At 47.0% G+C, this 27,699-nt stretch overlaps 1 protein-coding gene across 6 annotated transcripts; it reads right to left on the bottom strand.

Annotated features, from left to right (window-relative positions):
* Positions 1 to 170: 170 nt before the first annotated feature.
* On the bottom strand, positions 171 to 26,828 carry NEK9 (NIMA related kinase 9). 6 transcript variants are annotated; one of them, XR_014228713.1, is made up of 23 exons: positions 26,325 to 26,828; positions 24,715 to 24,892; positions 21,627 to 21,682; positions 20,664 to 20,734; positions 18,675 to 18,780; positions 16,100 to 16,231; positions 15,004 to 15,114; positions 14,343 to 14,407; positions 13,332 to 13,382; positions 12,055 to 12,247; positions 10,675 to 10,819; positions 9,523 to 9,723; positions 9,071 to 9,117; positions 8,079 to 8,234; positions 7,573 to 7,681; positions 6,857 to 7,018; positions 6,307 to 6,477; positions 6,018 to 6,077; positions 5,256 to 5,446; positions 4,858 to 5,022; positions 3,955 to 4,167; positions 3,297 to 3,544; positions 171 to 713 (listed from the first exon to the last, which is right to left on the bottom strand). XR_014228713.1 is itself a non-coding variant. In XM_082317182.1 (23 exons), exons 3-23 carry the CDS (start codon positions 24,755 to 24,757, stop codon positions 3,422 to 3,424), a joined length of 2,571 nt encoding a protein of 856 aa, XP_082173308.1. In that variant the 5' UTR covers positions 24,758 to 24,892; positions 25,232 to 25,324; positions 25,448 to 26,268; the 3' UTR covers positions 1,004 to 3,421. The 6 variants fall into 6 exon arrangements, 5 of the variants coding, with proteins under 5 accessions (XP_082173308.1, XP_082173309.1, XP_082173306.1 ...); XM_082317182.1 differs by lacking the exons at positions 171 to 713; positions 26,325 to 26,828 and adding exons at positions 25,232 to 25,324; positions 25,448 to 26,268 and having other exon boundaries at positions 1,004 to 3,544; XM_082317183.1 differs by lacking the exons at positions 171 to 713; positions 26,325 to 26,828 and adding exons at positions 25,232 to 25,324; positions 25,869 to 26,268 and having other exon boundaries at positions 1,004 to 3,544.
* Positions 26,829 to 27,699: the final 871 nt, after the last annotated feature.

Here is a 27,699-nt window from a genome sequence, read left to right as displayed (position 1 = left end):
CCTAAAAGTCAGCAGAGTGCAAATGGTGGCTGGGGTATATACACACAGAAAAGCTTTTGATACTGTAAAATAAATCCATCTGTTGGGGACTTCTCTTAAGTGAGAGGCAAACAGCTAACGCCAAGATTGAAACTGTAGATTAAACAAAAGTTATTGAAATTAAATCACCAGGCTTTATTTGTTATCTTTGTTTCGGAGCTAACCATGGGCAGTTCACCCCTCTTTGCTGAGCTATTGTTTCAGGTGAAGACAGACAGCGGTATCCAGAAAAACTCTGATAACCGGTTTAAAATCTAGCAACGGTTTAGCCAAAGCATCAGGCTCAGCACAGAGATTTGCCCTGCTGCTTTGCTGTCCTGGTTAGTGCTGCCCTGGCACTACTCAGGCTATGTTATTCACCCCAGCTCAGCTTCAGTACAATCCCCTTCTCAGAGACATGCTGCATTTTCAGTTTCCAAATCTCTGGTGAATTTCAAGTCTTTCAGCCAGCTCTGCCTCTCAAGACATTTCACAATTTACTAAAAACCCTGATAAAAAGTTAGAAGCGACAGGCGTTAAGTACAGTGCGCAGGAACAGTTGGCCGAGCAGGTGTCAGGCAGGTTCTCGCTTCTGTAGGCCTTAATGCTCAGTAGAAGCTGTTCCGAGAGAAACAGGTACTTCTTCCCTTTGAGCCTCTCTCTTCCCGTTACTCATTTCCCACTTGGCACTCAAACTGTTGAAATAAACACACACACAAAAGCCCCCTGACGTCACTAGGAGGAGATGTAGCAGCAAGAGCAAAAGAGTTGTTTTGTTTTGTTTTTTTTAATGAAGGGATAGAGAACCTGACATTTTTTTTTCCCATAGCAAAGAACATCCAAGCCCCTTGGCCCTCTTTCCGTAAGCAAAAGAAATAATCACACAACAGAATGCCATGAAGCCAGCTGACTATATGCATATTTCCCCTTCCTGTCTTGCGGGGGGGGGGGGGGGGGGGGGGGAAAGACTCCGAACACAGAAGAATGAGTTTAAACATTTATTTAAACAGAAACTCCAAACCACTACACCCTTTAACCTTTCAAAAAAAGACAACAACAAACTAGTTTTCAGCCAGAGTGTCAGAGCAGGCATAAGTTGTGTTCCACTATAACAACTCAGTAGCAATACTAGCAGGAGACCAACACGTACAGAGCTAGCACTGCAAGAAGGGGAGAAGTAAAAAGGGTTTAAAACTGCTCAAAGGCACTTCTGCCCACTTGCCCTTCCGTTTTCAGCCCAAGACGAAGGTGCTGGCTTTAAACTGCTTTTTTGGTTGCATAGCTGGCTGGTGTGAAATCTGTGGTCTGTAACAGGCACAACCTGGATAGCGTGAATCCTCTAAGGCACATATGAGGTTGCGGAGCACAGGGCATCCTCTGTCAGGGACCCTAATCCTCCGCTAGATCCAAGGGGAATCCAGTCTGTGCACCTAGCTTCCCAACTGCAGAGCATTGAGAAATGAGGATAGCAGTGCACTGCAGGAGAGCGACTCCCATCACCTTGGTGCTTGCTTATTGGACATGGCTCAGGCTCAACTCTTCACTCCTCAAAGGCACTGCCGCAACGTGACCAACTCAATCGTTTCCAACCGCAACAACAACCCTCAAGCCGGGACCCTAACCTGAGAACTGGCTCCAACGCACACGGGGGAAAGGACAGCAGAGTCACAAGGGCAACCGAGCGACGCGGCCACGCCAGGGTGCCCGACGCTCACCACCTCCCAGGAGGGCTGTCCTCCCAGCCTTCCTTCGGTAACGATGGACGGGACGCCGATACGATCCTTGCCCTGGACACTGCACTGGAGAGACTGCACTTGATTCAGCTCCAAGATACTAGCAATAGGCACCAAAGAAGTATTTAAGGAGCATACGTTACAAGCAGAATGGTTTGGCATCCACCTCTAGAGACAAATGGGGAACGCTGGCTCCCCTGTAACAGTCTCTCAAAAGAAGTCTAGGAGAGGCGACAGGACATCCAACTCCAATAGACCTAAGGCAATCCTAGTGACATGCCATCGCCGGGGATGGTTTAAGCCTAATGAAATCACAACCCCACTCTCACAGCAAAGGTGAGAGGGACTCAGGACTCCTTAGAAGCTTCACGTAAGGCAGGGGAGGCTAGCTGCTCCCAGGGATCCTACCAATCCCAAAAGCTTAGTTCAAAGTCAGTTTGCTAATAAATTTAAGGGGAATAAAATTAACCTCATTCTCTAACAGGAAATGAGGAAATCTTGAGCATCAGACCATGCCTCTTCCCATCTCCAATTTTCTTGGGAAAGCCTCTCGCTTCTAGAAAGAAGGTAAATTCCGGACAGAGACTTGATCATTCATGGTCATTGGGGAAGGCTGCATCCTGTGACCACGGCATTAATGACCTATTCTGGGTAGGAAACTGCATTCCAGCTTCATCAAAACACTGAGTGGAAAAACACTGATTCTTCCCACACCCACACAGACCGTGGGCACCAGGGGCTGAGCAGAACAGAAGCCAAGCAGGGAGCAGCTACGGGCTTATGCCAAGAAACCAGAAGCTCTGGCACCCAAACTAAGTTGAACAGCTGGAGCAAGAAATGGGTGACTTAGTCTGAGGCCCGGACGCTTGTCATCTGGTTGGGAAGCAGGTGGTCTGAAACCGAGAACCAGAGATCCCATCTCAGACAGTCCTCACTACTGCTATTGGAAACGCCACCTGATTCACTCATCTCGGTGCGTTGCCTGGAAGTTGGAAAGCTCTAGGCTCCCAGAATAAAGCCTTTAAACTCTGTCTATACAGGCCACTGGACACAGCCATACGGCCAGAAGCTGTGCCTCGAGGCCAGGGACACGCTGTCTACCGTTATCTCCCTAACAGGAAGATCTCCGCTGCCTCCAGAATGAGACGTTCTCTGCTCCCTCTGCCCCTGAGCAGAGGGGAGCATCCTCACCGGCTGGGCCTTACCATGTGGTAGGGAGAGGATCCTAGTCCTTCACCCCTCTGAAGTGAAGGTGGCGAGTCTTAGGGTTCAGCCAGCTTCAGTACAAAACATGTCTCCTCCTCTCATCTAGAGATGCAGTGATGAGTACTGGGGTCCCAAAGGCAGCTCCCAAGAAGCAGTGAAACAATGAAAGGGCCACAAGCCACTACTGGAGCCATCGCCGTAATGGGGCCGTTCTGCCTCATGTGCAGAATTGACAGATAAGGTACAAAGAGGAGCTGCTGCTGCTTCAATCACTGAGCTGGCCTAGAGCTCAGGGGCCCTTCCCCTCTCAAACTCACTCCTAGTTCATATCAAACGTACATGGGTGCTGCTCTGGAGCCTCCGGCCTCGCTCCTTGTCTGCGAGTGACCTGAAGCCAGGAAAGCCGCTCTCTGCATTCGGTTAGTGTGCTGTGAAGTTAGATGGATCCCAGTGGGCTCAGGAGACTAGAGACTGGAGCGGCACGAGTCCGTTCCCAGGAGACACCAGGAATCTGAATCCAAGTCAGGTTTCGGATCCACTTCCATCTCCTCTTTGGCTGTCTGTGTTCCTTTGGAATGAACCTCCACCTGCCAAAACACACAACAGTTATCCAAACAGCTCTAGGACTAGCTGCAAAGAAGCTACGAGCCTCACAGGGCACAGTTCCTGTTCTCCACAGCCATTTGGGACTCTCTGCGACATCTGACTGCCCATCCCTTCTCACCAGGAGAAATAAAGAGGAATCCCAGGTCCCTCAAGGACTGGGCTGTCCTCCCAACGTACTGTCTTCTTGACTTCATTCCTATTGCTACTACCAGAACCTGCATCAGCAGCTCAAACAAGAGACAGGCACCATGCTCAGACCCTCCATTCTGCTCGAAGAGAGACGTCTGTTAAGAGCTGCTTCCTTCTGCGCAGCCTCCACAATTGATGCAGGAGCCAGGATCAGCGTAGTGAGCCCTGAGCGTGGATGTGCACCTAGGTGATGGGTCCTCACCTGCTGCATCCCCTCCGTCCCCTTGCAGAACCGCTGGAGTTGGGCACTCAGACGAATGGTTTCCTGCTGCAGCTTCTTCTGATCATCCAGACACTGCAAAACCAGGCCTCGGAGGTGCGTCACCTCCATTTGCAGAGCACTGCACATGCAGCCCGTAACAGGAGATGCAGCCTTCCCTTCACCGCACGGCAAGGTCGGACTCAGGCAAGTAGGCTGCAGAGACACAGAGGGAAGTCAGGCCAGGTTTGAGTGCAAGGCCAGGAGTTGTGTATGCCACAAGAAGAAACCATGCACAGAAAGTGTCACCCCTGCTCATTTCCCAACTCCCCAGACTTCTAGCAGCCAAGGTCACCAAGCTACTAGTCATTACGTCTTCAGTACAAAGCCACTAACTTCCTCCTTTTTCTGGGAAAGCTGCTCCTGTCCTCCTATCACCAAAATCCATCTGGTTTCCCCCCTTTCCCTAAGCCTGGGATCTGTGCCTCCTCTTGGGACAGAAAACTCCTGGAATAAGGTAGTCTCACAGGTTGTAATTTCTCAGTGATTTCCTGTATCAGTTCTTCTTCCTATCTCACAGCCATTTCTGCTTTCTAAATTTCTATCTTCTGCTAGGCTTCTGGGCCCTAGGCTTCTCTTTTTTTTTTTTTTCCCAGTTACATTAACTGCATTTTTCTACAGAACCAATCTCATTATTTTCAATCTGACCAAGCCCCAGCTTTGTGTTCTAGATTCCTGTGAATTGTTCTCTTTGCAGCATCATCTCTGATTATCAACAGCCCTCTTTTCCTCATCCAGATGAATTAGGCCAATCCAACACCCTCTTCTCAGCTCTCCCCATAATTCAAACATTGCCATTTATGGTCCCCAGGAGCTTTTGGCCAAGCATTCTCTGGATAACATTACCCAAGGCTCTGTTTTGGGCTTGTTTAATCCAACAGGTTCCTCAGAGGCCACTTTGAGTCCTTGAAGTTTCTGGTAAGGGAGAGTCTCCTTCTCAGGCTCTGAAGATGCCATGCTCAGAGGAAAGGGGCTGTCAGGCATGGGGATGAATTCAGCGTTCTCCAGCTCCTGGATACACAAAAGCAGCACTGTCAGGCCTGCCTGCCTTCCTGCAGCTGACTTCATCTCCTCAACCAATGCACCAACACCCTCTTGTGGTAAAAAAGGCAGCAAGGCCTAAAGGGCTCCCCACGCAGCACAGCTCAGAACCTTTCAGAGCATCCTTTAAAGGCGGAAAGGGGCCACTTGCTTTGCCCCAGCCTAGATCCCCATTTTAAGGCATTTCTGAGACACCACATTACCTTCCGCAGCCAGCCAGGGCAGGAGCTGCTGTCAGCACTGTTGCCTCCCTTAGCTTCTGTGGTGCTGATCCAGCCCCCCAACTCGCGATCTGCTTCCATGGTTCCCCGAAAGCCTCCACTGGGATTGGGGGTCTCCGCTTCCTGTTCATTATCCTCTTCCTCTCCTCCTCCAGTTGTGCAGCTCTGAGCCACTAGCAAACAAGAGTGAAAACTTTATACTTTCACCACCTCTGCTATTCCTGTTGCCAAACGCCAGCTGGAGCAGAGAAGCTGCAGGAATTTGGGCTGTACGGCCATGGTGAGAGCACATGCTAGCAGCATCTCTCTCAACAGCTTATCTCCTAATGCTCCCTGCAAGCCTCCCCAAAAGGGCTTGTATGCAGCAGTCTTTTGCAGCTTCTTGGCCCCAGCCCTCCCACAGGTCTGAGAAACTGGACTCCATCTCTCCAGCAGCTGCCCCATAGCCTCCCTTCCCTTATCAGCTCCCTTCGGTGAATTCCTCTCAGCTTTTCCTTGTCGAGTTGAAGTTCCTCAGCTACAAAGGCCTCGCTGCATCCATGTTCTTCCTCGTCTGTTTCAGTTCTCTCTTTCCCAGCTTTGGGCCATGCCTTCCCATGCAAAGCACCAACTAGATTTCCTCCCTTTGAGCTCTTCTGTGAGGCCTTTCAAACACAGAGAAACCATGCCGCAGGACCAAACTGCGCCCAATCAAACTAACCCCTAAATGGACTTAACCACAGCTCCTCAGGGCAGGTTACTCACCAGTACCAATGGACAGGCCACTGCTGTTGGATCGGATTGTTTTAGAGTTCAACACCTTTTCTGCAAGGAGAGAAGCATGCTTTCAGTTAGAATGCCACATGGAACACAGGACAACCCCTACAAAGGCACGCAACAAAGCCAATGTTGCAGGCCTAGAGCTCAGAGCAGCTTGCCACATTCCCCCACAGCATCCTGGCCTGTTCTCAGGCAGGATTTATAGTCTAGGTCCTGGCAAGCAACACATCATCATAACCAAGATCCCAAAATTTCACCCTAATCTTACACTTACCAACGATGATGATGGTGTGCCAGCCACGGCACGACAGGTCTGGAACGTGATGCAACGATCCAAATATTGGCCGAGGCCATGAGGTACAAATGTCCGAGCCATGAGCTCTCTCGGTCGATGTCATTGCCAGACGCCCATTCCCGCCGTTACCCCAGGCAAAGATATGGTTGTCTGAGGAAAGAGAGATTCAGGAGCCTCAATTCACTCCCTTCCTCTCGGCCTGTAATTGCTACAAGGATGGCAGCCTCTCTGCTGTAACTGCTATCCCAAAGTACCTAATCCACCAGCTCCATCTTGCCAGTGGGAGAACAAACCGGTATCGAATCTAACAGGCAGCCACCAAGTCAGCACTCTGCAGCCCCAGGGACAGCAAATGCTTGGCGCTGCACTGGGACAACTAACAGGGCCAGAGAGCCCCAGTCTAGGAGGATTTATTTGTTTCAGTGCAGTGCTGAGGGGGTGGCCTAGGAAACGATCAGTGGGAGCCAGTTAACCACCCTGCAGATCTAGTTCAAAGGAACCCACCACAACATCGCAAAGATCCACTCACCGTCAGTAGCAGCTATGGTGAATTCATCTCCACATGAAACCCTGATCACCTGCTTACCCCCCAAGGGGCCTCCCAGCAGGTTAATTCCCAGGTGCTTCTTATAGTCCCCAACACCAAGCTGTCCACACTTGTTGGAGCCGAAGGTCAGCAGGCGGCCTCGCTCTGAGAGGAGGAATGAGGAGACAGTCACAGCGAGGGCCCAACTCTGGAAGCAGCCACGCGTGCAGAGAACTAGCAGCAACAGCCCATGGCCAGGAAGGACTCTGCTGAGAAGCCAGCCAGGCTGGGAGGGGACAGTGCCAGCCAAGAGGAATGGCTTCAGCCTGGAAACACCTCCCCCCATTCCTTCTCCCCTTGCTCCCCTTTTCTGATGCTGGGGGCTGGGACTCCTCACAGCCCTCTGACTGGTGTCACTTGGGCAAAGCCTAACTCAGTCACAAACAATTCCTCTGCTATCCCAGAGCATGATTCTTCCCTAGACTATTTTTTTTTTTTCCCTTTAAAAAAAAAGGAAGGCTGACCCAGCAGCTGATGTTGCTGCTTCAGCTGGCCAGGAGGAAACACTGCTTGAGGAACAGGAATCCTGGATTCCTGGAGCAGGCATGAACCCTGCTACCAAGAGCACAACCCTCAATATCACGGGCCAGGCTGAAAGGGCAAAGCTGATGTAAAGTAATCCAGCAACCAGTATTCACTTCTTAATGCACAGGGCTCACCATCAATGGAAGCTGTGTGTGTCTTCCCTGGAGAAATGGTACGGATCTTGTAGAAGGAGAGCTGCTTGGCCAAAGTAAGGGAAGTGGCGTACGGCACCTCACAGTACGTCTGAGAAAAAGACATGTGGGTAAGCACAGAGTGAAAAACCACACATTCATCAGCTAAGACCTACTCAAGCAGGTCTTGGCAGACCACAACATTAACCTAGACAGTTCTAACGCAGGTATGGTAAAGAACTGCCAGAATCCATATCACTAGCTAAGTCACCCTGGAGCAGCTTGCTATCTGTTTCACTACCTCAGATGTGACATAAACCCACAGGGCCAACAGGAAACTGAGGAACAAATTGCCTCTCTCTTCCCATAATCCCAGTATCCATTGTCTTGGATTGGAACTAACAAATTGGCACTAAGCTAATAAACACTTTGTCAGTGTCACTGGACCTCCATTTCCCCGTATACTACTGACTGCTGGGAGCTGGAGCCAGGGACCCAAATGCACTTACATCATGGTTGATTATCCCTGATGTGCACTGATTCAGGCCCAGCTTGTTGAACTCGTTGAGTCCACATGCCAACACTTTGCCCGTCTGGGTGAGCAGGAATGTCCCATCACAGCCACAGTGAACAGACACAATGTTTAAGGTCTTTGGAACATCCACCTATATGAAGAAATATATCCGAAGAAAATCAAAATCCCAACATCTTCTACATAGAAGCTGCACATGGAAAACATGGGGTTAGAGCAGTGGTTCAGCTCGTCTGGGCACTGACAATACCCAATGCAGTTATTTTGAATGAAGGTGCAAGAATATCATAAAGTCTGTAGCATACTGAAACTCCAGTCACAATGCAGAAATTCAAGGCATTCTAGACCTTGTATGCAGACACTGGTGAGCCAGCACAGGAACCAGAAATGTGGTGCACAGACATCCTGGCCAGCTGGCGTCTACAAGCACCAGACCCAGTTAGCCGAGCAGGGCTGGGTCTGTGCTGCGTGGGTGCGATACTGTGTTATCACAGATACTTGGCTTCCAGGCACATCCCAATGGGTTAGATTACCTCAGTTACCCCTAGCTGTATTGACAGCTGTATTTCAAGCAGGTTTTACTTTCAACTTATCTTTAACTCCTTATGTCAAAGACTCCCAGTTGTTTGCACTGCTGTGGGTTTCCTCCACAGACCCCAGGATGCAATTTGGTATTTCCTACTATGATTTCTACAACATTAAGTTTGGCACTTCCAGTTCCAGCTTGGAGGTCAGAGCAATGAAGCTCTAAGTCATGATGCTGCCTGGTTTGGGAGTGGCATGTCCCTCTGCCATGATCTCTATGGACAAATGAAGTAAAATAAAGCGAGGAAGTAAAGTTAAAACCCTCGCAAACTCTATGATACCTCAGAAAAAGCACTCGAACCTCAGACAGTTAATATTTCCAAACCGCAACTAATTTGGGTTTATGCCCATGCAGATTTTGAGAAGAAGTAGTCACAGCCCTACCTTCTGAGGGGTGTAGTGATCTTCTTCTGAATCCAAGCCCAAGCGCCCTGCATCAGTGAAAACACTGCAGTTAGAAATGGCCTCACAAGGTGCCCGCCCCTAAGAAATGGTATTGTCTCTCCATAGTTCCAAAGAAATCTCCCTACAGACCTAGAAACCTGCTCCCCTACATGCATCATTGCCTGCCAGTCCTCAAGGTAATCCAACCCCACTCACAGAACCACTGCCCTACCCACAAGGAAGCCAAGCAGCATCCCAGAGTAAAGTCCCAAGGGCTCAGTCCCCAGTTCCCCATTCTTACAAGGAAAGAAAGCCCCAAAGAAACAATGTTCTTTGCCCCCAGGACATACGAGACAGCCCTCACCCAGGCCCTGTGTTACACACCTGCACCAAGCCCCTTTCTGGAGCCGGCATGCCCCAGTGCCTTTAGGTTCCAGGGAGACTCTACCTACCATACTCTCCGCAGCCCCACGTGTAAACTTCTCTGTTCCTGGTCAGCACTGCCACGTGGTTATCTCCACATGAGACCTGCTCCACAGGGTTGGTAAGAAAGAAATCCAGCTGCAGGGGCTCAAGCACTTCAGAGCCGTAAGCTTTGTCAACGCCAACGCATCCATAATAGTCTGAGCCAAAGGCATACACCTGGCCCTCATCTGAAGGACACAAGGGAAGCTCAGTCAGCACACAGAGCTTGTATTAGGCTGCATATTAACCTCTTAGAACATGGCCAGAGCAACCTCTTTTCTGTAATCATCCTCCTTTTAGTGCAAAGAATGTCATCAGGAGAATATGGAGTCCTTTCTTGTTCACATTGAGACGGATGACCTTACACCACAACCTGCAGCTATTTCAGGCCACCAGTGTCAAAAAATCTTGGGTTGAACCTGTCACTTTCTTTAACAGAAACCCACAAATTGACCCTGTGGCTCCCTAAGTCACTCCTCCAGCACACTGAGCATCTGAGCTTCTCTCTGTCAAATCTCTGCTTTTCCGGCACTGGCAAAATAAGCTGGAAACTACCTTGTTGAGAATTATATTTTCATGGGTAAAGCAAGATTCAAATTCTTCCATAACAGACAACACCACAGTTAACACATCTTTCAAAGTATGAGCAGGGTTAGAACTAGAGACAGCTACCAGGTCTCAAGCTTTCTGCATTAAACAGCAAATCTCAGATACACATCTTCTTTTATCATTGGGTGACTCTTTCCCCACACAGTCCAAAACGAGTTTCAAACACATTTACATTCTTGACTTCAGGCTCCTCTGTCTTTAATACAAGCATGTATGGAGGCAACACATGCACTGCTAAGAGCAGGGACTCTGCACAGCCACAAGCAGCTGTGCTCAACACCCAGCTTCACCACCAAAAAGGAGCACACCCTTAGCAAAACACCCAGCCTTCTCAGGAGTCATTATCTTCCTCTGTATAATAATGTTGATCTATCTCCACTACCGCACCTACTGTCCTCAAAACTGAGAGGCGAGTAACATACGGGACTTCCTCCTTTGTGCACGAAGCTGCTCTGCTAATCTTATTGCGACAGCAAATATCTCCACAGCACAGCAAAGTGAGGGGACGGTGGTCCCCTTCCAACTCTCACCTGTGATGCACACTGTGAAATCGTCTCCACAGGACACCTGGCGAATGGCTTTTCCCTGAAGCTTCTCAACATGCTTTGGCTGCCGGTAGGAGGCTCTGTCTCCATGTCCCAGCTGCCCGTGCAACTTGGTGCCCCCCTGCATATTCTGCAAGGCAGAAACATCTGGTAAGGTTATGTATCCACAACTCCAGAGATGGTGCCAATAATTACAGCACCTCGAATGAACAACAGAAGACAGCAAAGAGCAAGAGAAAGCGTGTTAGCTACCTTAGGGAAGAGACCGCTATCTGCTGTGTGCCTTAACAGCAGGCAACATTCTAAACGGCAGCACAGGCTTTCAGGCAGTTACGCACTAACAAGGAGGGATCCGGTCTCAGGCCACCAGCTGGTGAGGAACCCCTGCTTCCTTCTCATCTGCCAGGCTACAGAACCCACTCCCTGCTGCAGGACAAATTCATCCTTCAGCTTTTTGACCTACTTTTCTAAATCCTAATGGCTGCAAAGAAACCCATAACATGAAACCAATGTCACTGAAGTGACCACACCTACCAATTCTACAGGAAAAACAAAACAACTCTGAGTAGTGTTGAAGCTAAAACTGAAGTATTAATAGCCAGCTGAAAGTTTTCAGTGGCCATTCTTGCAGGAACATCCAGCAAATGACTTCAAGTTGCTCTCCTCCCGTTTGGATCTCTCTCTTCTCTCACCCACCTTCCTGTATTTTCTAATCTGTCTTAACAGGTTCTGTATCATCAATACAAAAGCCTGTGGAAGCCTGGAGATGCAAGAATACCTCCACGTAACTGACCATCTAAGCCCAAGAATACTGCATTCAATTGTTTTAAATGCATTATATGCCAACATTTTTTTATTCACTTTAAACTATTACAGAATTTCCACTCATCATAAAAAGCAGAGTTGTTTAGTGTAAGACATCTCTGGTTTCATCCACAATTTGCCTCACAGACGACATCTGTGTTACAACGAGGTCACTCATCCCACCCATTCTGATCTCGGAAAACCTTCCTCAAAAATACACAAGCCAACAGAGCATCACAAAGCCTCCAGTGCATTTCTCGTAGTCGGGAAGGGGAGGAAGAGATGTTTGACTCAGTGTCTGGGCCTACAAGTCCACCACCTACAACCCTCAATGCACAGCAAGTCTCCAATACACTTCCTGTCATGATGGAGAACTCCCAAAAAACACACTTGCCTTGGGAGACCTGGGTCAGCCCCAAAGCAGATGGCCTCACTGCAACCAGATTTCTCCTTTTCCAAGCTGCTTGCCCATCTGATTCTACCAGGCTCACAAACAGTCAGCAGTGGACCTGGACTTTCCTCTCCCACCCCTACCCGCTTCCCGCAGTTTCTCGCACTTACCACCCAGGTGTAGAGCTCCTTCTCCACTGTCACCACAGCAAAGTGAGTGTTACCAGCACACACCTGGCGGGCACTGCAGCCACTTTTGATGGCATCCAGCTTCTGGGGGGTGGACTTCCCGCCCCCCCAAACATACACCTCGCTAGTGCGCGAAGTCACCACTGCAATGGGAGCCTCATTCATGGTACTTGACCTGCACAAGACCCCCCCACGAAACACACATGCTTTTAATAATGAGCTTGCATTCATTGTCATCACTCATTTTCCTACTGTTGTCTGTCAGTTTCCCCTTCACAATCATTCATGGTTTTTATTTTCACAAACTGTTCTCTTTATTGAGTGGTTGTGAGGCCTCAACTGCTATAGAGAGACTCAGGATCAAACCTGTCTCAGAGCAGCAGAGAAAGCAGCCTCCAGGAAGCATTTTAAAAAGCCTACAGTCCAATTTTATGCCATTTAAAAAGACCAGGCTTTCACTGAATGGCCATGGAGCCGTTCTCATTTGTGAAAACTGAAAGCCTTACAAATGGTCATGAAATGTTGCTCAAAATACAGAAACATCCAAAAGTTTCTAACTTCCCTCTCTCCTCTTTATTTAAATTACAGGCTTCCATCTGAGGGCAAAAATATAACTCTTCGATGCAGGTAAGAATCGATTCACAAGCAGATTGCAAAATGAAAGTTGTAATCAGAGCAAACTGCGAGCAACCCATGAACTGGAACAACTTCACATAAGCGCTCAGATAGTACTTCCAAGTTCATGAAGAAAAAAAGTCAAATTCTATCTCACAAATCAACAGAAAAACAGCTATACATGTCACAGAAGCTATCTGCCTTATGGAGCAACCCTGCATACAGGCTCGCTGGGGACTGTGGAGAACCTCTGCATATATCCAGTTTTATGAAAGACATTCATTTAATATTCAACATTCAGACAGTCATATTCTTCCTGCTCAAGGGAATCTGTGTGAAAGCAGGGATCTACTTTACATCCTCAGATATGTAGGCTGTAAGGACTACATCCTCAGTAGGACAGATTAGAGCTGTATGGTACCTGCTGAGGTAAGGCTCCAGCCGTACATATAAGCAGGATATAAAGGCAGAGTAAAACGTGGGACAATAACCATGTAATGACTATGTCAAATTCCCAGCATTTAGGGATCTTCTAAACTACACTATTCCATTAAGGTTGTCACAGACTAACACTCTCAGCAAAGTTCCTCTCTGGGGAGCTGTTCTCTCCAGACCTCCTTTCAAACACATGCCCAAACAATTACCTTGGTCGCTTACTTGGCCCATTAAGCAGTGTGACTTTCTCTTCCATCTCCCTGCCAAAGGAGAAAAAGCATTTTAGGAAAGGGTAACATTGACCAAAGCAATTTACTGACAAGCAGCACACACAGACTGCTTTCCTTTCCAATAAAATGCTGCTCCCTCTTGGAGGAAATGCAGCGACTGTTTACCAGCTCACAGCAATACACAGTAAGTAGGGCAGAAGTAATGTACCCTATAGCTAATGAACTTCCAGGACAGCTGGGACAACAAACTACATATATACCAGAATGTAGCCAACCAATACCCATATTGCACAAGAATGACCTTAAATGGCTAAATATTATCAGGATTTGGGCTTTTACCAGTGCATACAGCAAGACAAAACTCACGCTTTGCTGATCACCAAGTAAAAGAATCTTGGTATAAAGGACTAAGTCTGCTGTCCCCAAAGCAACAAATGCAGGATCCAAACAGTCCAGAATTATGGTCCACCTTTCATAAAAAGACAGTGTGTGCAGGCTGATGGCCAAACTAAGCTAAAATGGGCCACTTCCAATGCAACTCTCTCCAGAAGAGGGAGGCAACAAAGGGAGAAAGCAAGGGGCTCTATATTGCATGATATGTATATTTTGAAAGGCCTTTTCCAATGACCATAGGAGGATCTCTGTGACCCTTCGTTCACAGAGATCTGAAGAGCGGGAACCAGCATTCCTCAAAGGAGCCTCAGAAAGGGATGCCTCAAGGCTCTCAATACAACAGCTTCTAAGACAAAGGATGCAGGGACCTTTCTCACCATAATCATGCACCAACAGAACACAGGGATTGATCAGAAGACAAGACAGCAAGAATGCACTTCTCTCCTAAAGAGGATGAAGTGTACTTCAACAACTGCCTCACGTCATGCCAAGTTAACTTAAGGACTTTGCTACAAAAGCATAAATGCCACTAGTCTGCACAAACCCTCCTGTTGTCCCCCACACCTGTCCAGGTTTCAGGCAAGACTATCTGATTACCTCCTGCGTTTGCTGAGAAGGGGATGTTCAAGCAATTCATCTGCAGTGGGTCTCTTCTCTGGATCCTGAAAGAAGCAAGCAACAAGTCTTTCTCTGGGAAATGCTCATCATCTACAATGAAATCTTGGGCCAGAAGACCTCATTCAAGCCTGCATGGACCTCCTTCCCAGACTCCCTTCAGAAGGGAAAGGAATTAATTCAAATATTTGGAGTGAACAGGAATAAATGCCAAGGATGTGCAGGAGGGAATTCCACGCTCTGAATGTATCAATGCTATGTTTGCTTTCAAGAAATTAATTGCCTACAGAAAGCCAGAGTCACGGTCAGAAAGTCAGAACCTTAAGAGACTGTACTGGGACAGTGCTCCCACCTCTGCAGCACTGCATTACAAAATAATTGCTTCTGCCAGCCCATTAAATAATTGTCATCAGAGTAAACCCAGCACTCCTCCACAGCCTGCAGGACTGAAGGGCATCTTGAGACAATGCTTTCAGAGGACTGGAGGAAGCCCAGCCTTAGTGATGCCTCAGGCCTTACAGAAATTACCCTGCATCAACAGCCCTCATGCTGAAACAGGCATGTTATTCCCCTTCACCCCTGAATTCCGTGGCTTAGGCAGCTGGGAAGTGGTGTCTGAAAATTAAAGAAGTATTTCACCAACCTGATCAAGGCAGAAATTCACCATCTGGATCAGCTCCCGGGAGTAGACAGTGGAATCAACCTCCATGGCGCGATTTCCCTGTACAATCTTCACACAAAGGTTCAGGGGATTCTAGGCAGAAACCAGAAGCCAGCTGTAAGGGAACTGAACTGGACAATGCGTCCAATGGGGAGAGATGCTACAGGCCACCATTATTTTCTTCCTCCTTCTCTGATCAGGACGCATCCTTCTTCTTCCCTGCCTAGCAGGTTCTCCAGAAACCTAATAATAATTCCTGCAGAAATGGTACCTCTGATAGCTAGGACTTGGTAGCAACATCCAGCTTCTCACCAAATTCCCTAACAGTGGAGGGAGAAGGTTTCTCTCTGCATGGAATCTCCTACACAGCATATTGCCATTGAAACACTGCACAGCAGCAAAGTTACTGGGGACTTGGTAGCCATGGTGAGAGGAAGTCAGGAACGGATTCTATTTTCACATTGGCTCTTTAAGGGTTACAAAATCTTGCACCACGGCAGGCAGCAGCATTTGCCATCTCATGGCACAAGCTGGCAAATCACATATGCCAGCCAGCAATGCTCCCTTTCACCCTCTCCATGCCAGCCTGACCACACTTCTCTTGTGCCCAAACTTTGAGAAACGGTAACAGGATTAAACCCTATGAAATCCAAAGGCTGGAAGTTTTCGCTACAGAATGCTGCACAGAAAACTCACAGCTAGTAATGCTAAAAAAAACCCAAAAACACTACACAATCACAAACTTCCTCCTTGTAGAGAAAAGGATGTTTCATTCACAACCATGATACAAATTAGCACAGCTTGTATTGTGCATCTGGTAAACCCAGGGCTGCAGACAAGGGTGGGTTTGGCAGAAGCCAGAGAGGCACCTGCAGTGCAGGGTAGGGGAAATCATGCAGACGTTTTCTCTGGCTATAGCTGGGACTCCCAGGCCACTGTTTTCTTAATCAGCAGATTTAAACAACAAGGCGGGGGGGGGGGGGGGGGGGGAAGTGAGTTAAGAAAGCTATGACCCAAGTGTGAATCTCAGGGTGATAAAAAATAAGGTTACTCGGTCCATCTTGGTTTGCAGACTTACAGTAGCATCAAAGGTCCTCTTCAGAGTAAGCAGCTCAAAGATGACACAGCCCACAGCCCAAATATCTGATTTGAAGTTGTATTTCACACCCTGGCAGAGTTCTGGGGACATGTAATATGGAGTTCCCACCAGCTAGGAAAAATAACATTTAAAAATCAGAAATGATCCAGCAGTCTTCAATTCAGGAGCTCTGCATCCATCATGTTCACACAGGCCCATGAGCATCAGGAGCCAGAACACAGCACTGAAGTGATACAGATGACACACCCCACCAACATGCTGGAGGGATGGGAAAAACAAGCACATTTCTTCCCTTCTTGTCCAGAAGCCTGTGCCTGCATTTCTTAGAAGATCCTGGACACCTCTCTGCTCAGATCCTGATGTGGTACATACTTCTCAATAGAGCAGCAGTAATGAGAACGCAGCAAGGACTTGTCCCTCTCTTAAATATACTCCATTTAGAGGTAATCAGGGGCTTATGTACTGACCAGGCATATGGAAACCCTCATAAGAGGTTGAGGTAAAAGGGATCTAGCAAAGCTTCCAAACACAGATGCCAGCCCATGGCTATGGAGCCACTCTGTCTCATCACAAGGTACTGCCAGGACAAAGGCTACTCTGCCTCCAACAAAAGAGGGGTTACTTTTGGGTCACTAAGTAGAAAGCTGGCACCTGAAAGGCTTTCACTTCAGAAGTGGGCTTTCCTGAACAACTGGTTTAAAACAAACACCCCACACAAAACTGCAAATTCCAGCATTTAAATACAGAAGCCCTCCCAGCTCCAACAGAAATAGCGGCATAGCTCAAAGTCACAACAAGGAGACACAGAACAAACATGATAAAAGGTGTAAGAATGAAGCTTCCAGATGAATGGAGCTCATTCCCTAGCAAGGAACTAGACAGTGAAATAAAATGAAAGAGACAGAATTTAGAAGAAGGAGAAATATTTATAGTTGCCCTCTTTTCAACTCTCTCAGCAAAGCTCCAGGGACTGCAAAGCTTGCCTTTCTTTAGGCTCTGCTAGTACACTAGAAACCTAATGGGCACATTCAGAATCTGCCATCTCCCTTCCATTTCCCATTACAGAGCGCGACAGCTACAGAGCTATGCGAGTCCTAGCCACGGGAAGGTTTAGAAGCCCACCTAGTTGGAGTATCATGTGGAGAACTAGGACACTGCACCTAAACCTTTTTTAAGCAAAGGATAATGTAAGCTTTCTGGAAGAAAGACACAGACACATTTTCTCTACCTTCCTTGGTAAATGGGAGAAAGAATGATAAATTAAGAAATCAGCATTTAGTAAGCAAGATGTAAACATTTTACAAAATCGTAATTTGACTGTTACAATTACAAATACTGACAATAACGTGTTTTGCACTCATTTCACAAAAAATTACTTCCAGACCACCACTGGTCATTAGATCACAAATTGAGTAACTAGCCCAGAGCACAGCCAGCATATACAGAATGAAATATGGTTGAAGGTATGTAGTTCAAAGTTTTTCAGAAGTGGAAAAGGAAAAAAAAGCTTGCATGTGTAGATGAACACACACAACACAGGCATAACCAAACCTGGAAATTCATAGCACAGGCTGCACTTTCTCTGAAAGCCAGAAGGCCATGAAAAATGGCGGAAGCGGGTCTGCTGCAGCCCAGCTTAGCGAGGGTTTTATGCAGTAGCCTTGAGTTCCCACTTACTCTGCAACTGCACAATAGCGCTCATGTTCTGGAAGGGGGTTGGCAAGTATTTAACTACACATCCTAACAGAACACCAATAGCTTGCATTAAATCTAATAATACGGCCTGCTAAGGGGAAGTGCAAGCTGGCTTGCATCCCAAACTATAATAAAGGCCTTTAGCAGATAGGAGCTCCAGACAAAGTCTCCCTTTCCAAGCCTAGTGCTCGCCACAGAAATTAATGGAGCTGGGAAATTCAAGCTGAGCCTTTCAGGTGCCTGCGATACAGCTTACCCTGTGTCATGAACTCTGGCTTCGAAACTGCTTTCTGGAAGGGTCTGGAACAAAGCCAAGCTCGTCAGCCTTCTGGTAGAATTAATCTCTCCTACAAAGCTTTGTTCCCCTCCAAGAGCATTACCAATAAACCATACACCTGGTTACCATAAGAAGCACAAATGCCTTTCTTGCTTCTTTGTAATTCAGTTCACAGCCTGAGTATTAAAGAGATAGGAGACATACCTATGGGACGGTGCAATGTCAGGCAAACACACCCAAGCCATCTCAGATCCAGCTGAGGCAAAATGCCCTCGTTAGCACAGCAGCATGACCAAATTAATTCAACTTGCCAAGCTGGGCTTAACTAGCCCAGAGGGAGAGCGCTGTACTGATGTGACTACACTGCTGTCTCTGTACCTTTGGATAGAACTGCAGGCTGCAACACACCAGCAAATATGCCAATGCTAGTGAGATAACATTGAGGGAAGTTGAGGTGAGAGAGAAAGGAAAACCACAGAAAACAAGCAGCAAGAATGTACAGCATCCCTGGTCTTCTGCGAGGCATGCAGAGATGAAAGAAAAACACACCTCAGTTTGCACACAAAGGCGGCAGATACTCACAGTCTCAGCCATAGAGTACTCGGAGTTCAGCTTCTTTGCCAACCCATAGTCTCCCAATTTAATCAGGTTTGCCTTGGTTAGAAAGATATTTAATGTCTTTATATCTCTGAAAAGAGAAAAAGAAATGCAGACACTCAAATATATTTCCGGATTTCACAGTTTTCCACACACTACTATACCTCCCCCCCAAAATGAGGTACTTGGTAGTCTGCCAGCACTCTCTCTCACACACACACAGAGCTCTCCAAAGGCAATTTGACCTCAAGTACAGAGGCGGTAACTGCAGTTATTCATGTTTTATCGCATCCCCACACAAACACAACACAGTCTAAAAAGCTCAGGCTCCAGACACGTATGTAAAGGCCACAGATCAAAGATAGTTCTTTTCCCTCTCTCAGTCTCTTCTCATATGAAGGTCATTGAGCAGGTCTTATTTTTCCTGGTTTTATAAATAGACCCAAGCCAGGAGTTGCTGAGCTGACTAGAAACATAAATGCATGCATGAATATGTACGTATGCAAATATAAACACACACAGGGTGTGAAACAGATGCCACTCTAGAACTTAAGCATAACAACCCTCTACCTTACGTCTCAAGAACGACTCTCTATAACATGATGTACTGTGCCCTAAAGATCAAAAGGCTGATGGCCACAAAAATGCTGAATTCCAAAACTCATTGAAAACACTTTCTCCCAGAAAGAATAATTTATAGGTAGTTTCACAGATCAACACAAGAGGCTGTAAATACAGAGAGGAAGCCCCCGCAGTATGATATGCTTCCCATGGCCAACACTTCATAACACCCCCTTTTCCTAACGTACCATCAACAACTTCCCAGTGTAGATCAGGACAACATCAAGTAAAGCAGCACTTTGCATTCATCCACTTGGGGCATCGCAAAGTCCTAGGTCACTCTGACAATGTCTGCAGCAGAAGGAAATCACTGCAAACATTTAAATAACTGTTCAATTCATTATTATGGAAGGATCTGGGGCCACACATGTTCCTAGATTGTGAACCCTGCTGTGAAGATGGGCAACAGAGGTGGTAAGCAGGAAATCACTGAAAAGCAGGACAGACACGACATCTGCTTTAGGTCAAAAACTTAGGCACTACTTTGTTGAGTGTAGGGTACCAACCCTTCATTAGCAAGGCCTGCCAATTACCAAAGATATAGAATGGCAGCAACCAGGATGCTATCCCACAGAAAACATCCTCACACAGCTATGCTCATTAGTTAGAGAAGGACAGTGTGCAGCACAAACCCAGCCATGCTGGAACAGCTGCCTGTGTGTGCAGTACTCCCCAGAATATCACGGCCTCCCCAAAGCACACATAAGCCACGAAATTTACCCCTCCCAAACAGAAAAGAGCAACGGAAAAAGGTAATTAGCTACTCATTAAAATTTCAGAGTCAATGTCAAAATTACCACTACTGGCTAACAAGCTGTATTACTTCCTTAGATAACAGGCCAAAGAAATGAGATTCAGCCAAACGCAGGACAAATCTTCACACGGGTTATATTACAGCAATGCACCAATGCGAAGTCTTTATCACTGTTAGCCTCCAGGCATTACAGAAGGATGTACACCTTGGTTTAAAGCTATTAATTGTGGAGTGGGTAGGAAGTACCTTTGGCCTGTGGTAACCGCTCTTCCTACCCACTTTAGCAAACACTATTTACGTGCTATGGCAATAAAGGCCCAATTTACTTCCTTCCTACATGGATTAACTCTTTGTTCACAAAACTGCAGCATCAAAGACAGCAATTCCATTTTCATATACAAAATTTCTTGCACATTTATTACAAGACTGTTTCTAGCCCAATAAAAATTCTTTACAGGAGTGATACTTAACATCTAGGCAGTCCAGCTACGCTTTGGAGAGAAGCTCAGTGCTCGCTTTAAACACAGAAGCTACTCAATTCTGCGCTCACATCCATGAACTGCACTGGCTACCTTAGCTTTATCACATGCCACACTTACCTGTGAAGAATTCCTGCTCGATGAATGCAGCTCACAGCTGATGCAATTTGAAAGAGATACCAAACCACCACCTGTGAAGGTAGGAATAAAAGCCTTATGTGAGGCTCAAAAAAAAAACCCTCCAAAACCCCATATATCCCTGTCACACAGAGGCACATCAAGAGGCCCTGACCATACCATTTAGATGCTCTTTCAGGAGCATGAAAATTTAGAATTTCCTGTTTTGGAAATCTCTGAAAAGCTATTCCAAAAGGTAGATTGTTCTAGTGCAGTTCATAGTGTCTGTCCTGACAATCTTCACAGAATTCACTGAGTGAAAAGACTTAGGAATGACAGCTAACGGACACCTGGGAAAGATCTACAGTTGGGCTCTCTGGAATACAAACTGTGACCATTTAACATTCACCATGAGCCAGAAGGCCTGAAAAGTCATTCTATAAGATATATAAGTGTAATCATTAACCACCTCAGCATGAGGTGGAAGCAGAGAGCAGAAAATAAGTTTAAAAAAAAAAATAAAGGAAAATAAAAGAAAGAGGAACAAGAAAAAAAAATATGTGGTGAGACAGATTCACAGTAATTAGTCAGAAAAGAACCTACAAACTGCTTAAGAAGAGCGAGAGAAATTGAGTACCAACCAGGAAGAAACACAGAAAGAGGTTTTAAACTTAAGTGTTAGCCAAGAAGATAAGGTGACCAAAGTCAGTTGAGCGCTCTCTTTCATTATTTTTCCCTTGGAAGTTTATACTGCTTATAGACAGCCAAAAAGGAAAACAAAAAGTTTCTGAGAGTCCATAAATGCTTGCAGTATTCAACAGGAGACGAAGGATGTCAGACCCCAGATATACACAGAAATTCCCCACCAGCACTAGGGAAAAGATGTTGTATAAATACTCAGATAACCGGACAGATCCCCGGAACATCAGGCCAGCCCCACTGCTCCCTCAAACCAGTCCAAATTACCTCTTCTTCAAATAACTTGTCTTTCTGCCGCAGAATCTTATCGTAGAGGTTCCCTCCTGTAATTATAAGTGAGTGAGAAAGACAGAGAGGTTCATCTTAGTTAATGGCAGCACTTACTCTGCTCAGGTACTGCTGGGAACACTCAAATCCCCTAAGAGATCTCATGAATCATTACAGCTCTCCCTCAGCACTCTTCACTTAAACTGGTGAGGCACTCACAAAATTAAGTTCTTCTTCCCCCTAAGAACTTCACTGGCATATCTAAGCTTAAGCAGAGATGATTCTTTTTTAACACCACCACTTAATACTCTCCGAAACGTGAATCAGTAAGATAGGCTAGCAGTCCCTGCTTTTTTACCTGTAAGCGTTTCTTGGAATATGTACACATTTATAACCTGTACACCAAATCACATGAGATTGTCCTGCTCAGCATTACACATAAATAAATAATACATTTAAAAAAAAAGAGAAAAAAAAAGAAATTATAAGTTCCGAGTAGTCCCTGAAAGCACAAGTTACTGCCCTTCCCCACTTACTGCCCGGCTCTGAGCTGCCTCTCCCCTTCAGCCGCCCTGCCAAATACATCAATGCAGAATTCACAAAGCGTTGACAACAGCAGCACCACCAACAGAAGCCTGAAATCAGCAGACTCTTCAGGGCACCTCACAATTTCAAGACGGAAGACTGAAAATCAAGGAGAGCTAAAAGAAATGATGCTGAGGGCTGCAGGCAGTGAGACTCCCTGCCAGATTAGCATCCTACCAGTGAATTCCAAATCTCTGATCACATCCTGTTGCTATTCCATTTCCCAATTATCATATACCATGTCCTAATAGTAAGGGAACACCAGGCCCTCTCCAGTTCCCACAGGTATGGTGCAAGACAGCTCTCTGCTGTACGATTTCCATGGGCCTGTCAAGTTGTAGATGTCCAAAGCAGGTCGCAACGGCTCCTCTGCCTCCTTGAGGGACTTACTTCAGACTTCCATGTTAGGAAGATTTTTCTGATATTCTGATTAAGATTCCCTTTGCTTAATTTCTTCTCATTCAGCCTTGCTATAACCTCTCAACAATTTTTTTTTCTGCCTTATGTTCACATTAGCAAATTATCTACAAATCACTCTTCACATTCACAACTTAACTGAAGTATTCACTTCTGCCTCGTCTTATGAGCCTCTTCCCTAGTCCTCATCTCTGATTTTTTGCCATCTTTTTTGCAGCTTTTCTGAACCAAAGAGCAGCGTGACAGGTACTACATCACCAAAATGCTTCACAAGGAGACAAATTAGCTCGACGCAGATAACCAGTACCTCTATGCACACATACTAAGAAGAAAACCAAATTACTTTCTGCTTTGTTTCATCTAATCACACATCTAACCTTCTGACACTCTATTCTCTCTTCAACAAATGTATTTTATAGGCTATTTCTTCCCAAATCTATTTCAGATGTGTTCACTGATGTTATTCCACTTGGATAAATCCAAGTCTTATGGTACCATGACATACATCCAGAACTATAGGCAAATAAATCAATAACTTGGCTTCCTCCTCTATAAAATGGGGACAACATTGACTCAAATTTGAAAGTCTTTCCTAGATCTCCAGAAGAGACGTGGCAATTAAACAGTAAAAACTTTGGATTCTGAGGAGTGCCTGATAGCGACTAGTCCAGCCTTCCTTACTTTAAAAGCTACTCAGAAATCACCTTGGGCTTGTACACTGTAAAAAAAGCCAGAGAAACAACTATTAACGCATTGGCAAAACCAATATCCGTAAGTCGAAATGAGATTCCCTCTTTCTCATGTCCATAGTTCCGTACCATTCAGACATATTCAGGCAACACAGGCTATATACTCATCTCTTGGTTATCGTCCCAAAGTAAAGCAAACAGTTTAGAGACATTAACAAACATGTACAGACATCAGTACTATGCAGCTTCTCTCTGTGCCCTCCAATGAATTTATAATGGTCCCAAGCATGCAGTCTTTTTGGGACAGCTAAATAACTCACACGGAGTACTCCTAAAATAAATGGTGCATCGAACAGCTAACATTCCCCTACTCTTGCACTGGACGCCACCCTGCATAAGAACAAAAACCAGAGAAGCAAAACCAGCTTTGGCCAACCTGCCAACCAGGGTGTTTGAAGCCCTTCAAAAATACTTTGCACAACTCTGTTGTCCTCCCCAACCTGTCCCAGTGAAAACAATCGATCTAGGACGGTAACAACATGATCATAGACTTTTCCACCAAAAAAAGTTTCTGCTGATGACCCAAGACTTCATGTAACCCCCAAATACACATAGGATGCCTAGCCAGGGGAGCTGTCCCACTCATCCAAATAGGAACCATATTGCAGTCCTAGGTTGGCGTCCTGTTCCAGCAGTATGACCTCCTCTTCCAGCTGTCTAAGAGCAGCTGCAACTCAGATAACTCACATCAAATCTTTCTATCTCTCCATCCCAGCTGGGACTGTTCCTCCTGCAAACTCCAAATAATACCATCTGATCTACTCTTGGATGGAACTTTAAAGTTTTCTCCATGACCAGAAGGACCGGATTATTTTTTTTTTAAATAGTAAACTTAGAAGCTGATAGCACAAGGCAGGAAAAAGTCCTGATTGCAGTGTGCCAGTAGATTTTTAAGCTTTGATTTATAATTGCCAACTGGAGGGGGTCTATTTAAGTGCCACTACTGAAAAACAGCCCCACTCTGTACTGGCAGAGGCGCCCAAATATCCTCATGGTCTTTTCCCACTGTCCTCCTAAAAGAACACAGTAAGGCACATTAGAAGCGTACACTACCAGTAACCCACTTCTTCCACTGCACCAGCTACTCAGAAGACTCGAGAAATCATCTACTACTCCCTGAGCTGCCTGCGCTAACTACTGGGCTTCTTTCTTCGGCACCTGAGACACAAATCAATCAGAAGGGTTCTCAATCTCTTCTTCAGGAGCCACGCAGCAGAATTCACCTCCACGCCTCCGCTCCCCAGAGGACACCCCAGGAATACTCCCTGCAGGTTCTGCAGGAGGGTGACTCAGCAACATGGCAGCCGCCCGTTTCTACGTGGGAGTAGGGATCTCACCATTACAGTACTCCAGCTCAATCAGCAGCGTGGTGTTATCCATAAAGTGATTGTAGTACGCGATGATGTTCTCATGCTGCAATAGGGCAAGGATAACGATTTCGTTCAAAGCATCACGACGCTCCTTTTCTGACAGCCGGGTCAGGTCCACCTCCTTCCACACTACAAGTGAGTCATCCTGAAACACAAAAACATCTTTTAATTAAAAACACACTACTCTGAAGGGAACAGTATGTGCCTTTATAGCAGGAAATTAAAATTTCAGGAAAGGTAAAAAGACTTCCCTGCCTCTTAGAGATTTCAGACAAAGATTCTTCACAACAATGAGTTTTGAGGGTTTGTTTTTGTCGGTAGGAAGAGCGATGGCCTGAAGCCATCTTTCTAGCTCGCCAGCACTGGCTTTGGTGAAAAAAAAAAAAAAAAATCAAAAATCAAAGAAAACTCAAAAAACCCCACACTACAAGGTTTCCAGGGAAACACACAGAGTTTGTTTTGTTTCAATAAAGACTAAACATACTCCAGTTCAATGAAGGAAGAACAGCGTATTTCCAATCCCATAACTGTAGGATATTGTACAAGACCATACACCCTTACAAATACCCAGGTATTCCTAAAAAAAAAAAAAAAAAAAAAAAATCAAGGAAACAGAAGAAATTTAGTTTGCACTTGTTAGGCCCACCCACATTGTCAGGCACGCTATGTGCGATCTGTTAAGTGAACAGCATTCACTTACAACCATTCCAGCCTGTCGCCTCAGGGTGGCCTTCCTCCAGAAAAAAAAAAGAACTTCCCTCGGGCTTTTCTTCGACAACCGCTAAAAAGCACAACTACGATCAAACTGGATGGGATTAAACAACTTGGACTGGCTTTTCAGCCAGTTTCCCCTGATTATGCTGAAATGCTGGTCATGCAAGAGAGTTACCTGCATGACATCACAGAATCATAGAATTGTTTAGGTTGGAAAAGACCTTTAAGATCATCAGGTCCAACCCTTAACCTAGCACTGCCAAGTCCACCACTAAACCACGTCCCTAAGCGCCACATCTACCCATCTTTTAAATACCTCCAGGGATGGGGACTCAACCACTTCCCTGGGCAGCCTGTGCCAGTGCCTGACTGCCCTTTCGGTGAAGAAATTTTTCCCAATATCCAACCTAAATCTCCCGTGGCGCAAGATGCCCCCGTGTCCTCTGTGACTGGAACAAAACATATTAAAATGAGGAACTTATCAGCGTCAGAAGAGTCGCCACATCTCCCCACCGAACTTTAGGGGACTGAGAGACTGGCAGCACTCAAACGTGCCGAAACCCAGACCCTGGGCCCCTCGGCACCGAGGGCCGAAGTCGCTGCTTCACACCCAGGCTGTTCCCGCCGCGGGCTGTCACCCAGGGGGCTGCTGTCACCCGGGGGGCTGTCCGTAGGTCACGCCGGGGGCTGTCCGTCAGTCAGTCACGCCGGGGGGCAAGCCCCGCTGCGGTTCCTGGGGCGCCGGGGCCTCCACGCACCCACAGCCCGCGGAAGCCGCCCCGCTGGCCCTGACCGCCCCGCGGCCCTCCCGGGCGCAGCCGCCGGGGCCCGGCCCGCCCCGCCCCGCCGCCGGGGCAGCCTACCTCGGTGCGGCGGTAGAGGGTGGCCTCGCCGAAGGCGCCGCGGCCCAGGGTGCGGATGGGGATGTAGTGCAGCTCCTCCTGCTCGCCGGGCAGGCCGCCGCCGCCGCGGGAGCCGCCCCTGCCCGAGGACTCGCTGCCGAAGTCGGAGCTGATGGAGTCGCAGTGCCGCTCGTACTCGCCCAGCGACATGGCGGCGGCGCGGCCCCGCTGCGGCCCGGCTCTCCCTCAGCGAGGCCCCGCGAACCCGACGGGCTCCATGTTGGCTCCCGCCGACGACCCGGAACCGCTTCCTGCCGCCGCCACGACCTCCGCGCTCCCGCCTCCCGCCGGGGCCCGCGCCGCCGCCTGGGCCGGGGCCTGGCCCCCGCCCCGGGGCCCCGGCCCCGCCGCCGCCCCGAACCCGGCGTGTGGGAGCGGGTTAAAACCCGCGCTTTAAGCCGTGCGACGCGTGGAATTGAGCGCAGGCTGCCGGAGCCATCTTCCACCTCCTCCTCCTCCTCCGGCCCGGGGCCTGATAAAACCTGTGCGAAGCAGAAGTCGCCTCGGCGCCTGGCAGGGAAGTCACCGTGCTTCCCAAGAAGTCAGGAGTTCAAGGTTATTTTCCTAAAAGGCTTCCAAATTGTGTTTTAGTAATAAAAAACTGTCTGAAGTAACTGATTTATATAAAAAAAAAAGTTATTACTGTTTCTTATTGCACACGTTAACTTTTCTTTTTCTTCCCCATAATATACATTATTGAAAAATAATTGCTACAAGGGCAAACACACCGATGAACACCACAACTGTATCGCAAGCTCAAAGATCTGCTGGGAAGATGAGGGCATCTGCGGTGGACGCACATTTGGCACCATTAGTAAAACGTAGCAGTGTCCCATACCGCGCCACTCACGACATTTCTCTGAAATAAACTGAAAGCTTCATAAATAAATATTTTAGATCTGGAGCTGCAATAACTTCTCTGTCATAAGGAAGTACTAGCAACCTTAACCTCAGGTGATTTATTTTCTTCAGAGATAACGCACGCCATTATCATTTCAGTATTTTGTTTTCAAAGTTCGGCAGTCACAACCACACATGGGAAAGTGGAGTTGAACGGTGGGGAACGTTCCCTTCAGGACAGGTGATCCTACACTTAGAGAAGGCATCAGGAGCTGAAGCACAAAGCCCTGAAACCAGGGACGACAAAGCCTGGTTATCTCTTATCCCGCTACCTTGGGAAGATGCTTTATTGCTCAGAGCACGAAACAACGAGCAGGGTTCCTTGCAATGTGGTAAGGGCTAAAGAGCCGTTCAGCATTATGCACACCTATTTTAAAAGTAACTTATCCATCAAAGTTTATTTGCTGTGCATCGTAACTATTTCCATACAAAGGCA

This window comes from Platalea leucorodia, assembly GCF_965183815.1.
Source record: "Platalea leucorodia genome assembly, chromosome: 7".
Taxonomy (NCBI): domain Eukaryota; kingdom Metazoa; phylum Chordata; class Aves; order Pelecaniformes; family Threskiornithidae; genus Platalea; species Platalea leucorodia.
Note: the sequence above shows the minus strand (reverse complement) of the source record. Positions and strands in the feature narration are given on the sequence as shown.